The following is a 14,763-nucleotide window of genomic DNA, read 5'->3' on the forward strand; positions in this document are numbered from 1 at the left end:
TAAATTATTTTAATTGGCTCTTCCGGGGATGTTTGTAATTGTACAAGTTGAGTTTTGAAGGCTGATCCTGATGCAGCTGCTGTCGTGGTGGAACCACATCAGCAGTGGACATCAATGACATCACAAAAGCGATGCACTGATTTGACTTTTCATGTTTTCCTTTACGGATTCTAAAATCTAAACTTTTTCCTGCCAAAGGCTTAGAATGCTTAACTTACTGCATGGAACCCGCTTGTCTACAAATCTAATATTGCTTCTAATCTTTGAAATCAATAACCATTTTGTGTGTACATATATGTCCGTGTGTAAAGCATGTAACATACCTGCTTGGGTGCTGGATGGATGCCAGCGTCATCGTCGTCCTCTGAATCGCTCGTAACTTCAGGCCTGCTGGTGCTCTCCGACACGGGCAGCAGCGGCAGTAGCGTCTGCAGAGCCCGGAGGTAAAGCAGGAGACCCTCCTCTGATAGAGAGGCTGCCAACACACACATCACCAATACTGTTATTTCCTTTCTTCATCTCCATCAATCAGAGTTTATACTTCACATGAACCATATATATGGGCTGTGCAGTACAAACATTGACCTGTGTGCACACATAAACTGTGCTACCCACCTAGACAGTTCTCCCCTGCAGAGAGGACAAAGTAAAACAGCCAGGGTGCCTGGCTCTGTGCTGCTGAGGAGTTGCTGATGGTGGCCTGGAGGGAGCTCAGGAAGGCCTCGAATGGGAACGAGAGACAGACGTCCGACAGAGCCGGGATAAAGAAGTGAAAGATCTGCTCGGTGAACGGTGGAGAGATTAACTCCTCGGTAAAGGCGGTGAATACAAACTGCCTGTAAGACGACAAAACATTAGACAAGTAAATTAATTACATGAAGCAAAATACTGTAGGTTTATAAATAAATCAGCTAAGATAATAGGGTGTTGTAACATCACCCTGCTCTTTCTGCTGTGTGAGTGCTCCAATATTGTGTCTCCAAACAGAGCTGCTTTGTGTGGCCCAGTCACACACATCTGGTGGGCCAAGTGAGATAATTAGCTGTTAGAGTCGGTGTGTACACAAGTTTCTCTCACTCCCGCCTTTCTTTTCTTCAAAGAAGAAAAGAAGTCGCCTGTCGTTTGTTATTAAGAATGTCTGAAACTGAGGGCAAACAGCTTGATATTCTGCTCTCTGGCGAGGGAGTGAATGTGTGGGCCTTTTATGGCTCGTTGTAAATTGGTCTCTGACTAGAGGGGACCAAAAAAAACCTGGAGTTTGTCTGATCAGTTTAATGGATGATTTCTAAAGAATTCACAAGGGACACAGATTTTCCTTTCCTGTTATAATGCCGTTGTCTTTTCTCTGTACTCAAAAGGCAGCAATTTGGGACAATATCGTTACATTTAAGTCCATCATTAAATTATTATCACCTTATTATGTGATACTCTATGAATGGTCAAAAGGGGAAACTGCTTTTTCGCCTCTTCCTGAGGAAGGTCATACAACAAGGTCAGCTGTGCGGCACTGTACAAGTTACTAACCAAAAGACCTTTGCTCATGGACACCTCATCAGAAGATGTATCATCTGTCAGTGTTGATAGTTATGTTTATGTTTAATTTGGTTCAATGTGAAATTACCTCTAAATAAGCGAATATAAATAGCATTCAAATTAGTTTTTGGTGGAGAACTTAGTAAGGGTGACCAATGAATGAACACTTCAGATACTAATTCATTAAAAAACAATTATTTGGGCTGTTACAATAAAAAACTTTTGCACACTGCCTAGCAAAAAGTTCCTGCCACTATCTGTCTTAACACCCTGATCCGACAGTTACAGTTGAGTCTTGTGCTGTACCTTGCGCCTGTTGTGCAGGAGGAGTAGGTAAAGTGCAGAGGTTTGAGGATGTGCTCCAACAGTGTGCTTGCCATAGGAATAGAAGGAGCGTCACTGTACTCCAGACTGGAAGGGAGCCTGTGATTCACAAGAATATACAGCGACCGGTAGTATCCTGGAGAGAAAGAACAAAGTGATATAAAGATTCACAAAGAATGTTAAGACACCAGTTCATTTTATAAAACATCTACTAATATAATTACACATTTTACATAAACATAATATGCAGAAAATGTTCCTGTTTGCAGAAACAAGTGTAGGATTTCTGTAACAATTGAAAGTGGTCAAAGGACAGCCAATTATACTTTTCTCTGTGATACACCAAATGAAACTGTGAAAAAAATGAAAAAGTCTTTATATGCTGAGAATGTAAAAGGAGATGCAGGGATAACCTGCAACAGTATGTATATTTTATTTGTAAACATGGGGCTAGCCAGTTTGTATCGTTAATTATGCTTCAAAGACATCTGACTGCAGTTGACATAGCGCCAACAAATTAAACAACATTCTTTGTGTTGACAAGAATGAATCATTTCAAAACAATACTCTTGAAATGAGTCATTGACTTGTGCACAGCAGTGTATATACTCAGGTGCCAGTCAGAGCAAGAACTGCCCGTGTGCAGATAAAAATAGTCAAACACACTTCAGACAAATTGATGTTGACACACATTTACCATTTCTACAACCCTTAATGTTTGACAATCAGGCCTTAAACAGTTTATTTTTATCTGTGCTACAGAGGCTGGAATAAGGTCACTGTTTTTGTCCTAAATAAAAGCCAAGACAGTAGTGTCAATGCAGATTTTTATGACTTACCTGTCTGTACCATATAGTGCAAAATCTGCTCTAGTAATGAAGCTACATAGTTAGCATCTGGAATAACAGGAAGATAGGTTTTCTCTGAAGAAAATATTTCTAGCATCCGCATGGGAACCGTCACATTTAAACTGTCATCCTTGCAGTTCTGTAAGAGTCTGGGGAGACAAAAAGGGGGACAAGTGAGATTGTATATATCATGTTGAAGCATCAAGCAGCTAAATATATGAATCCACCATTGTTTTTTTTTAAGTACTGTACCTGCAGCAGAAGCCTAAGATCCTCTTGATCTGAAACAAACATGTCTGTCTTTGTGGGCCCACCAACAGTTTCACAAACTGACTGTTGTGTTTCACCAGGTTCTGGCACAACCATATCTTTATGAACACACAAACAGACACAATTTATAAGATGTACATTAGTCCTCACTGTCTATAATGTAATATGTGAAGCAATCAATATACTTGCAATTGAAGAACCTCAATAATATATTTAATTCTCACCAATCGATGTGCATCCACACTCTGTCTGTAGAAAAATATGAGTTGTCTTGATAAGAGGCAAAGAACAGAACCGTCCAAGACACGAGGAGCTCCCCCTCCCTGCGTCTGGCCGACACACTCGTCAAACCTGGCCCTCTGGATGGCATACTGGAAAAAAATGTTTAAAGGTCACACACTGCAAATGCTTTGTTTGCCCGGACTTGTTTGATTAATATCACAAACACTACACATTTACAGTAAAGTTAACTATGTGTAAACAAAATGGTTCAACAATTTCATCAACTTTCTGGTTGGGATAGTCAGCTAGAGTTCATATTTTCAATGGTTCAACAGATAAATAAATAAATAGAACCATGTCTTAAAAGATATCACACCAAAAAGTTTTTACAAATAAGCAGGAAAAAGTAGTGTCTCTATCTGACTCTGATTATAGAACATGTCAAATTCTGGCTCCCATTTTTATCCTTCAAGCCAAGACAGTAATCGATCGTCAAGTCATGATGTCCCTTATCTGCTTTACGAACACACAGGCTTCTGTTAGGGTCAAGTTATGAGCGTTGAATTTGTGTTAATGGTAACCAGCGGAGTGCTGATAAATGAACTAATTAAACACATTTGGCAAATCCTTACTGTCAAGCAAACTGTATTCATAGGCAGCACAAAAAAAAAATTCACCACATGACAATGTAATGGTTTATCATCAGACTCCCAAGGTTTGATATTTGGGCACCCAGTGCCAAAATCATCTTCAAGATCATGAGACAGGCAGCACCGCTCATAAGCCACCTGCATATTTAGGGTTTCATGTGCGAGAGCTGATACACACTGTGCGTTTCAATACCCAACTACCATTATATTTAGTGTGCCAGAAAAAGGATTAAGTATGTCCCAAAACTAGCGAATGCTAATGCAAAAATAAAATCATCCGGTTGCATTTTGCAGTATGCAAGCCAGCATGCTTTTCTGATTATTTGATCCACATTCCTCTGCACATCAGATATATGTGCAGGAGGGTCAGAGTTCAAGTTGCACTGTTACGACAAAGTAGTATGTCCCAATTGAATGCATACTGCATACAACAGCAGGTACTTTGTAAGGTCAGGTGTAGTATGACCTAAAAGTAAAGAGAAAATGTATGCGATTTGCAACCCAGTGGCAATGTCATTGGAAGTTATAAAGTGGGCACATCTCACAGATGTTAAGGCTCACAATACTCAGTGGTTAACAGCCAACCCCATTATGTTAGTTATTTACACTAACCAGTACTACAGATTGGGGTTTTCCTTCTTCCTACATTTGCTCTCATGATACAGCCAACATTTCTGATTCCAAAACTGAATATTTTATTCTTACGGTATTATATGAAACCTTATAAAAGAGGTCTATCTAGTGCTTGCAGACTTACCTGTCTTTTCAAGTCTTGGTAGCCACGTATGTAGGACTGGATGATAATGGCATTCTTCAGTCGTTTTCTTTCATCCTAAGTAATAAAAGCACATACCTTAGAACACACAATCATTGACCATGACACTCAAATAGGTTAATACCATACCATCTTGGTACTTAAATATTACTCTTATGGGCTGCATGCATTTAACTTAAATTGACAGAAGCAAAACTGATTTGTTATTGTACACTCAACATCAATACATTCTTTAAATAAACAAAGAACATACACACGAATCTTGTCATTTATGCACTACACAAACTTAGTTACCTCTCTTTTTCGCCTTTCTTCTTGAGTGCGGTGCAGCAGAGAAGCTTTCTCCTCCTGAAAAAACAAAACGACAAACCCTGAAAACACTTCAAACAATAACATGTTTCATGACAATTGCTAAGCACAGATATGTGAGATATTGGACTAACACCCTATAGGCCATGGTCAAGCCCACCTCTTCAAGAAGTACTACCTTGAGCCTTCCACTTATTGTATTCATATTAGTTTGTTGCACTTATTCTATTCGTATTAGTTTGTTTCTGCACTGTACTTTTGCTCTGGTTTATGCTCTTAGATGCTTGTTTAAGAAAGGAGATGCACTTATGACTTCTGGTGACTTGTAGTTCTCTTGAATACCTATGTTGAATACACTTAGTGTAAGTCGCTTTGGATAAAAGCGTCTGCTAAATGACTGTAATGTAATGTAATGTGATGTAATGTATGTTTCCACTGTGTTGTAACCGATTCATTTCACTCCACCTTCCCCTGAGGGAAAGTGAAATGACACTTACCTTTTTACTTGCTCCTCCAAGTGAAACCTTGGGTCTTGTCTTGAAATCTCCCTCAAAGCTAAACATTGTTAGATTTTTCCCATTGACTGACTCAGAGGTTGCCACGAATTTCTGAAAGAGAAAACGAAACAACCATCATTATATATATATATATATATATATATATATATATATATAGATATATATATATAACCCCTACAGGTAGAGCCAACACTGACACAAAGACATAAAAAGGAAACAAAACTTGCTTCCATTTTAACAGCAATTAAATTAATCTATTCATTCAGTGATTAAGTTTACCGTTTTCTTCATGCATGTGACAAACTAAAAACAGTCATGAACGAACATGTTGGCCACTTTTAAACCCACAACACGGAAGGTGAACTTCAGCTAGCTTATCCGGCTGACAGCTGCAACAATAGTTAGCTAGCCGGTTAACTTAGCTCATGACTCAGCAGCTGTCAGGAGCTAAATGAGGCTGTTTATGTCACCTGACCCCAAGCAGCGACGGGGAGAGCACGTAACGAACAGTTTATTGAGCATGTGTCGCAGTACTGATTCATACATTTGTGAGAAACTTGGATTTTGTCAGCGTTAGCAATGCGGCTAGCTAGCTAGCAGAGCGGCTAGCAGGCTAACTTTACGGGGGGGGGAGTATTCCTCTCCTCTCATATTCCTCTCAGATTACAGGAAACTCATCTGATAATTAGAATCGTTTACCTTTGACTTTTGAATTATGCTGTGAAAACGGGGGACAATGTCTGAGAAGGCAGTTAAGGTTAATCCAAAAACGACAAGTCTTCTTTTCCTGCTCTCTCTCTCTCTAGAAATCAACACAACACAGAGAGCAGACCACATACCTGTTTCCGGTTCCGGGAATTCGAAGGCGCTGATTGGACAGAATTCCTGCCAGTTTGCCCGAGCGGCTTAAGCCCCGCCTCTCACCTAGATGTATGGAGAATGTTCTGTGAGTCTACATTTAAAGAAGGAAAGCGTTTATTTTATTGTATTTTTCTGTGTTTACATAATCACACAGATGCTTGGTGGTGTAATTTAACACAATAGCTGCTCAAAGCTCTGTATGCATTCCCAGTAGACCACTAATACATCTGTGCAATACAAATACACTGTGCAACACTATAACTATAATTATTCTGTCTGTATTTATAAGATTTTTTTTTAGTTATTGTGGATTTTTTATTTTTCTTACTTACTTATTTAAAATACTTGTTTTTTCTACTATGTCTCTTGTTTGCACTATATCTATGCTGCTGTAATCCTGTAAATTTCCCCGCTGCGGGACTAATAAAGGATTATCTTATTTTATCTTATCTTATCTTATCTTATCTTAAAGTTGGTTATGGACAAATGCATAGAAAATGAGTGAATGGATGGACTGTTTATTAGTGAGCCTGATCATTTCTATTCTGGGGTTCAATCCAACATATTTGATGGGAGGTTGGTAATCATGGTCATCTTTTAATGGCACAATATTATGTAACATAGGACCCATACACAGCTGAAAAAACAGTACATGAATACAAAAATAAAAGGAAGTTAACAAACAATCTCACCAGGGCCAGATGGGGTTTGCTTGGTTGTCATGGAACTGTATATGTTCAAATTTCCAATTCTGTGAGAACTTCAAGGACTTCAATTCCATGTTGGTCAAACCAACATTTCATTTTCAAATGTCTCATAAAACTTTAGCAAACATGAACAAAAAAAAAAGAAAATCTCAACGTAATTACATTCCTTGATGTGTTCATTATTAGAGCTGATTTACTTTTTGAAATGCAGAGAACTAAACCAGTCAAATTACAGCCAAAACAACAATGCCCGCCTGGGGCCAAAAACTGATTCTGTCCACAAACCCACATGTAAATTGCTCCAAAAATGCTTCTTAAGATGATCTCATGGGAACTCTGGTTTATAGGTTAAACTGAATTTTAATTTATAACTGTTCACTGCTGTTATTCTTCTATGGTTCATATGAGGTTAAGTTTTTCTTCAATGCACTGGGTTTGATATTTGTACTACTTATGTGGATGTGTTCATCTTTTCACAGTCCTAAATCACATGTGGTGTACCACAGGGCTCAGTCCTTGGACCAATTACAGTGTACCTTATACATAACTAGAGGAAATGGCATCTCCAGCCAACAACACGCTGGTCACACACAGTTCATATCAAATAAAGTCTATCACAGTTATGTTTAGAATGCCCTATGATTTAAAACATGCTTTAATATGTACAATAGGATTTTTACAGCAAGGCCCCCTAGTTTTAAATTCTCTTAGTTGTATGTTTATCTTGATTAAGTTATTTCTCTGAACGTTTGACCTCTTATGAGTCTGCACAAAATTGGAGTTTTTGGAAGGTTCTGGCAGAGTCAGTAGAAGTATTATAAGGCCTTTTTTGTCATATTTTGTGAATAACGAAATTATCATTATGTTGTAATGCTGTAATGTTGTCATGGTAATTTATTTTATTTATTTTTTTACTTTTGTGTTTTACTGATCTGTGTTGTTTATTTGCTCTTTCTTGATTTTCAAGAACATTTGCTCTGACAAGTATAAACATATTACACATGAAGATTATAATACATGATATGAGGATTTTTATTAGCAGTAGTAGTAGAAGAGGTATTTCTGTGTCTTCAAAGATCTGATTGGCCAGGAAAATGCATTGCTTTGTAATTCTTTACCAGTTTTCACAGCTATTGGTGTGAAATATAATAAAATGGAATCTAATAGAATGCACAACAAGAAAGCTCAACCTCTCATGCATTTAAATAGAATGGACTTAATATTATATTGTTTTCAAAACAACACTGTCCAATGCAACACCACCACTATAAATCAAGAACTTTCTGGCAAAGTCAAAAAAAATGTGAAAACTTAAAAGTGCGCTACAAGTTAAACAAATGCTTAACAGTGTTACTTGACCATGTTGGTGCATTAGCTTCTGCAGAATCAAAAATAAGTCCAATCAATAATGTCTGCCAGGTTGCATTCATGGTGAGAATTTTGATAAAACAGTGAGCTGCAGAAAGGTCAAAGATCCTTTCTGCAGCTCCCAAAAATGAGGGTATAATCGTCAAGTCAACCAGAAGCTTCCACTCCTATAAAAGAAGAGTGCAATAATGGGTTTCAATACATATATGACTGACATTTATAATTTAATAATTTACTCATTTTTGTATTTTTCGAGTGGGCTTCAGTTTAATTTCTATACACTAATGAAGTGCTTTAAATTAGGTTTGATACTGATTTACATATTGTAGCCATATATAATGGGATACATATAGTATTATTGTTAATAATAATAGTAGTAGTAGTAGTTGTAGTAGTAGTAGTGGTAGTAGTAGTAGTTGTAGTAAGATTGCACACCTTACTCTTTTTGTCAACAAACTGATGACTTATATAATCAGGCTTTTTATTGGCTAAATTACTAAAAAGGTTTTAAAGGCATGAGCATGAGGCAAATGGTCTCATCAATAAGCTCTGATAGGGCCGAGGCCCATATATAATTGTGTAGGCTCACATGTTGAAGGCAACGCAAGTATACTCTGCATTCAAAGTGTATTGATGACACGTCTGAGACAAATTAACCAGAATATCGAATTTCATAAAGAGTTTGGGATTAAGATGTTTCTGTCAGAGAAATAAGTATCTCTCTTTGCTGTAATTATCTCATATTGACATTAATATTAGGACAGAAATGATGCACCCCATGGGATGTAAGATTGAACAAAAAAAAAAAAAAAGATTATGAACCACAAATGTTTTTAAAAGCACTTTTACACATTTCACAGAAAGAAGACCATTTGTGCCAATTTAACCGAACCTATTTATGACATTAAAAGAGACAGTGCAGGTCCCTTTAAATTGCCTTTTCATAATGAACACATTTGCCGAAGGTAATTAATATATAAGCTATCCCGATTTGTCACTTTGATTTGTATTTTAGTTAATTGTAAAGGTAATTACAGTGCAGATTAACAGCTTTCAGGAAAGACCAGGGTTTTAGGGTCCGGTTCCATCTTGGGTGGCTTATTAATTTTCTCTCCCTTAGATGTGATGAAAAGGGGCGATAAATCTTGGTGATCGGCGAAGGCCAATACTAAATGGCTCCATATTTCACCGCTGCTTTAATAGAAATATTCATGCGGACCCCTTAATGAAATTAAACCCGCGCTGCGATCAAGAGTCCAGCTGTTATAATAACCATACAGGAGGAGGATAGAAACGCGTTTAAATGACGAGAGAACTGCACAATAACACTCGTTTCTGACTGTTCAGGAGGTGGAGATGTTTATGTAGCCCTTTAAAATATCACAACAATTTGAATACCAATATGCCACGTACCATCAAACCCTCTTATTTGTCCAAATTCGGATTTTTTTTTTTGATCATTATAATTTAGAAAGGTCAAATAAAAATGGCCATGAATACATATGTTGTAAATAAATAAATGAAAAAAGCTTATATCATAAAACATTTAGGACAATTTGTGCCAAAACTGGAGCATCTGATATATATATATATGACTATATAAATCAGCATTTGTACCATTTTCCCACAAAAAAAAAAGAAGTTTGAACGTTTAGTTGCAAAGGATTATTAGTGATTTCACTCTCTGTGTTTCCATTCTTCTCTTTCTATTTTTTTTCCTTCCCACATCAATCTCCCGGTTATCATTCTGTAATTGGTCATGATCATCAAGGTCCACAATTAAACGGCGATCCTTTACCTGAAAACTACCCGGTGACTTGTTGATTTCCCCCGAGCAAATAAACGTCCCCGGAGTGCGGTTAGCTGATGCATTGACAAAAAACTAATCAGCTTTATTGGAAGACAGGTTAAGGGCAACCGGGTGTCAATAATTCTCATTTTGACCTCCTCTTCCATTAACTTTAAGTGGCTTATTAGACCGAAGTCACCCGGAGCCACGGGCCTATTATCTACATCTCTCTCCTCATCACACTTCACTTCTTTCAATTACTACATTTTATTTTATTTTTTGCTGCTCGTCTCTCCATGATTGTGCGTGAATTTGACTTATTTTAACTCCTACTGTTAGTTTTTCTGGGAATAAGAGAATCCAGTTGCTTGCATTGTGATATAAAAAAAGAAAAATAACATTATTTTCATATACAGGGGCAAAAACGTAAAGCTTATTCGAGAGAATCTGATTTGAATGTAAGGCACAAGTCTAAAAACAACTCAGCTTGCTGATATATCACGTTGGAAGCAGAGAGGGTTCAACCTAATCAATTTGGTCGTACAGCTCCATTAGAGCAGGCCTGCAGAGCGACAGCAGGAGGGCTTTTACTGAAATTTCCCTGTTGGCCTCAGGAGGTGCTTCGGCTCAAGATGTTCACTTTTTTGCGCATGCTTTCATTCTTTTAAACAGACTACTTTATTTATATTATTTGCCATCTAAATTCAATAAGCAGCCTGATAACCTGGCACATCACCTTACACGTTAGGACTGAAAATTCAAGTTTTACATCCAACCTGTTTTGGACTGGACTACCATTTTTCTATTTCTTATTTGTTATTAATAAAAAAAAAAAGAGAAATATTTTCAATTTTCACTGTTTGGAGTTGAACAAAATATTGTTGAACCATCTCCTAACCTCAGTATGCCATGAAAGCTCCAAGTGCCACCATCATGTTTAAATTCAATGCAATTTTGGGCTTATGGTAAAAAAAATAAAATAAGGGAAATTATCTGGACCCCTTGGCATCTTTATTTATTTTTTTTTTTTTTTTTTAAATCAAGAAAAAACAATATTGTATAATTTATTTTTTAGAATTTCTGTATGACATTTTTTTAATATGATGGACAATTTAGAGTGCTTGTGGCTGCCGATGTTTAATCTAATATTACTACACCTGTTCCTGTGACCTTGGTAAAATTGTTGATGTATACAGTGAGCCAACCCCCCCCAAAATGTACCTCACACTGCATGTCTCCTGTGATCACACCCCGAATAAAGTCCTCCTTTAGTCACCTTGACACCTTTTTCCACTTCATAGACCCACAAAAACAACATCCATTAACAATTGATCAAAAAAACTTGAGGTTCATTTTAAACATTTGCGTCATTTTCCTGTAATAGCAATACCTATAAAAGGGGAGAGGCGTTGTGCCGTCTGGGACCGCCCCCTGCAGACGGCTGCACCAATCGGCTCCTTGTAACAGGCACCAAGTGTCACACCGAGCTCCTCTCTCACACTCCGGACCACATCATAACTTTTGAGAGGTGGGAAAACCGGCACTGACTTCTCCTCCTTAGCAGAAGCGACCAAGACGCGCACCGAGGGGAGCCAAGATGGAGAAATCTAAAAACTTTCGCATTGACGCGCTTTTAGCAGTCGATTCCCCCAAAGTGCAGACCTCTCCGCTGGCTCTGGTGACTTCCCTGTCCTCCTCCATCCAGTCTTCTGGAAGTGTGTCGGCCCAGGAGCTGACCAGCGCCGAGTCTTTACGCAACGAGACGCCATCTCCGCCGAGGATTTCCAGCTGTGGGCTGATTCCAAAACCGGGTTTCCTCAACAGTCCACACAGCATGCTTGGATTACATCCCCAGAGTACCGCAGGGATCCCCGCGCAGGCTCTCTACGGCCATCCCATGTACACCTACTCCGCAGCGGCGCTGGCAGGCCAACACCCTGCCCTGTCCTACTCCTACCCACACGGCTCCCATCATCACCACAGTGATCCCATCAAACTGACAGCCAGCACCTTCCAGCTGGACCACTGGCTCCGGGTCTCCACCGCCGGGATGATGCTGCCCAAAATGTCTGACTTTAATTGTAAGTAGCTGTTTCATAAGAGAATGTTCTGGCATTTTTGGTTTTTTTCCTATTCCAAATAAATCATATAATAATAATAATAATAGATGCTTATTTGGTTATGTATTGGTTATGACCCAGGTTGATCCTAACATGTGCAATGGCACCCCCAAAAGTCTGCTTTATTTGTTAAAGTTTTGCTAATAAATATGATTAAATATATATTTAAAAATGAAATGATCCTGCTTGAAGACAGATTACATTACTGTGCTAAAACCTCTGATATAGAAGGCATGAAATTCGTATTTTTCTTAAACATAAAGTCGTTTTTTTTTTTATATTTATGGCGCACTATTTCCCTCACATATTATTATGATCTTCTGAATGAAGAGGCTGTAGAGTGATGGCTTTTCTAGGAGGAACTAAAATGGACAGATAATGGACAGTGGGAAAGTAGCAGAGGTGTGTGAAACCCACAGTCGACATGCTATTTGCTCACCAGATACTGCCTTTTTGTCTCTACTCGTTTTAACAGATTTGTTCAAAACGGAGTGGCAAATAACTTCTCTATGGAGATATTCATAAGTGGACGGACGACTTGTTGCTTAAGCAGGGAGCACATATACAATTATATTTTATTACACCATAACAGCAGAGGGCTGTCAGTTTTGCACAAGTACCCTTTACAATAATAGAGTATTTTAATATTTTATAATCAGCCATAAGATAGTTGGTTCGTCATGCACATTCATCTCTTAATTTAGTTATATTTTATGCCTGGTTTTAATGAAAAAACTTTTTTTAAGTATATGTTGTTGATGGTTTTTCTTCTTCTTTGTTGCAGCTCAGGCTCAGTCTAACTTGCTTGGCAAGTGCAGAAGACCAAGAACTGCATTCACAAGTCAGCAGCTGCTGGAGCTGGAACATCAATTCAAACTGAATAAGTACCTGTCACGACCAAAGCGCTTTGAAGTGGCCACGTCCCTCATGCTGACAGAAACTCAGGTAATATTTCTTACAGCGATGACTTTTTTTTTATTTATTTTTTTTTTTTTTTTTTATTTATTTTTTTTAAAACCATTTTAGATTCCCTGTTTAAATAATTAAATGTTTTTTTGGAAAAAGGTACAAAACGTTATTTTAAAAAATTGGTTTATTTTCCAGAAAATAACTGAGAAATGATGATGAAATCTCTTCCTCTTGAGAACGATGCATCCTCACTCTTTTTTTTTTTTTTTTTCACTTTGTCCAGATGTAATTTTCACTCCTATTGTTCCAATTTGATATTGGAAATTGGCAGTAAGCTCATACAGTTCATTTTTTTTTTAAACAAAATAATGTTTTAGTCTAGGTTAATGGAAACGTCGCTCTAGTGGTCAATGGCAGGTGTATTGGTGACCTTTACGCAATCTTTACGCATAGTTACGCACAGGTAGCCTCCTGTTAAAAACCACTCAAAGTGAATTATTTTCTTTTTTCCTCAGGTTAAAATCTGGTTCCAGAACAGACGCATGAAGTGGAAGAGGAGTAAGAAGGCCAAAGAGCAGGCCGCCCAGGAGGCCGAGAAGCAGAAAGGCAACAAGGGCGGCCAGGACAAATCTGACGGACTCGAACAGTCGGACTATAAGAGCAAGACAGACTCAAAAAACGGCAGAATAAGAGACTTTAGAGACAGTGACGACGACGAGGGCGACAATTTCCTTTACAACTCGTCAGACTGCTCTTCAGACGACGAGAGGAATCACACCAGCGACACCAGTCCGCAGCCCTGAAGCTGGAGAGGGGCGAAAGGAGGTGATCTTCATTTGTAAAGGACTGTGGAAGGGGGGGGGATTTTTTTTTTTTTTTGCTATAAAAATGCATGTAATCCAACATTTTTTTTCTTCATGAAAAAAAATTAAATTTAGGGTCAAGAATAGATTATTTTCCTGTCTTAAACGAGCAATAAAGCAGGAGTTTATCATAGGAGCATCATTCAGCACTCTATAGGGGAACCGGGACATGTTGCATGGGACAAATGCAAAACGCTGTAAACTGACTCAGGACTTTGCAATCTTTCCCCTCCTGCAATAGTTAGTCAGTAATACCATATAATTATCACTACAGCGAATAGCCCGCAGTTATTTGTCTTATTTTGACCTTATACTGTTCTTTTTTTTTTTTTGGTGTTCCGTAATGTGTCATATCACGCTGATAAAAAAAAAAGAAAAAATGTTATGTTTATTTTTCTATACTGTATTTATAAAATGGTCATCCCCGTGCATGCTAAATTATTGTTTAGCTTCTCTCTTGGTGCAAAAAAATGTGAAATAAAAATGGTTTTATAAAAAAAAAAAAAAACTCAGTTGATATTTTGGAGCAAGTCTTTTTTAAAGAAAAAAAACAAAAAAACTTTTAGATTTACGATTTGCTTGCAGTGTTTCAGTGTTTTTGCTCCTTGCTCTGACAGCTCGGGTCATGGGAATCACTGTTAATAGCGCTGTCGGATCTGTGCAAACGTGCAGTGAGAGCAAACAGCGAGCAGGCAGT

At 38.0% G+C, this 14,763-nt stretch overlaps 2 protein-coding genes across 2 annotated transcripts in view; one reads left to right on the forward strand and one right to left on the reverse strand.

The window, feature by feature from the left end:
* ube3c (ubiquitin protein ligase E3C) overlaps positions 1 to 6,257 on the reverse strand; it is a 29,819-nt gene extending 23,562 nt beyond the window's left edge. Inside the window, exons 1-10 of the mRNA XM_054622800.1 lie at positions 6,149 to 6,257; positions 5,429 to 5,539; positions 4,917 to 4,970; positions 4,605 to 4,679; positions 3,200 to 3,346; positions 2,958 to 3,073; positions 2,697 to 2,854; positions 1,840 to 1,993; positions 616 to 836; positions 324 to 475 (exon numbers count right to left, since the gene is read on the reverse strand). Coding sequence (XP_054478775.1) covers positions 324 to 475; positions 616 to 836; positions 1,840 to 1,993; positions 2,697 to 2,854; positions 2,958 to 3,073; positions 3,200 to 3,346; positions 4,605 to 4,679; positions 4,917 to 4,970; positions 5,429 to 5,494 — 1,143 coding nt within the window. The 5' untranslated portion in view covers positions 5,495 to 5,539; positions 6,149 to 6,257. The remainder of the gene's footprint in view (positions 1 to 323; positions 476 to 615; positions 837 to 1,839; positions 1,994 to 2,696; positions 2,855 to 2,957; positions 3,074 to 3,199; positions 3,347 to 4,604; positions 4,680 to 4,916; positions 4,971 to 5,428; positions 5,540 to 6,148) is intronic.
* A 5,514-nt stretch (positions 6,258 to 11,771) lies between these two features.
* Positions 11,772 to 14,006, forward strand: mnx1 (motor neuron and pancreas homeobox 1). The gene is made up of 3 exons (XM_054623329.1): positions 11,772 to 12,255; positions 13,079 to 13,239; positions 13,719 to 14,006. The coding sequence occupies exons 1-3, from the start codon at positions 11,772 to 11,774 to the stop codon at positions 14,004 to 14,006; spliced, it is 933 nt and encodes a 310-aa protein (XP_054479304.1).
* Positions 14,007 to 14,763: the final 757 nt, after the last annotated feature.

Source organism: Anoplopoma fimbria, chromosome 21 (genome assembly GCF_027596085.1).
Source record: "Anoplopoma fimbria isolate UVic2021 breed Golden Eagle Sablefish chromosome 21, Afim_UVic_2022, whole genome shotgun sequence".
NCBI lineage: Eukaryota > Metazoa > Chordata > Actinopteri > Perciformes > Anoplopomatidae > Anoplopoma > Anoplopoma fimbria.

Coding starts and splice junctions, on each gene's coding strand:
- mnx1 (XM_054623329.1), top strand. CDS start 11,772: ATGGAGAAATCTAAAAACTTTCGCATTGACGCGCTTTTAGCAGTCGAT. Junction 12,256..13,078: donor CAAAATGTCTGACTTTAATT/GTAAGTAGCTGT, acceptor TCTTTGTTGCAG/CTCAGGCTCAGTCTAACTTG. Junction 13,240..13,718: donor TCATGCTGACAGAAACTCAG/GTAATATTTCTT, acceptor TTTTTTCCTCAG/GTTAAAATCTGGTTCCAGAA.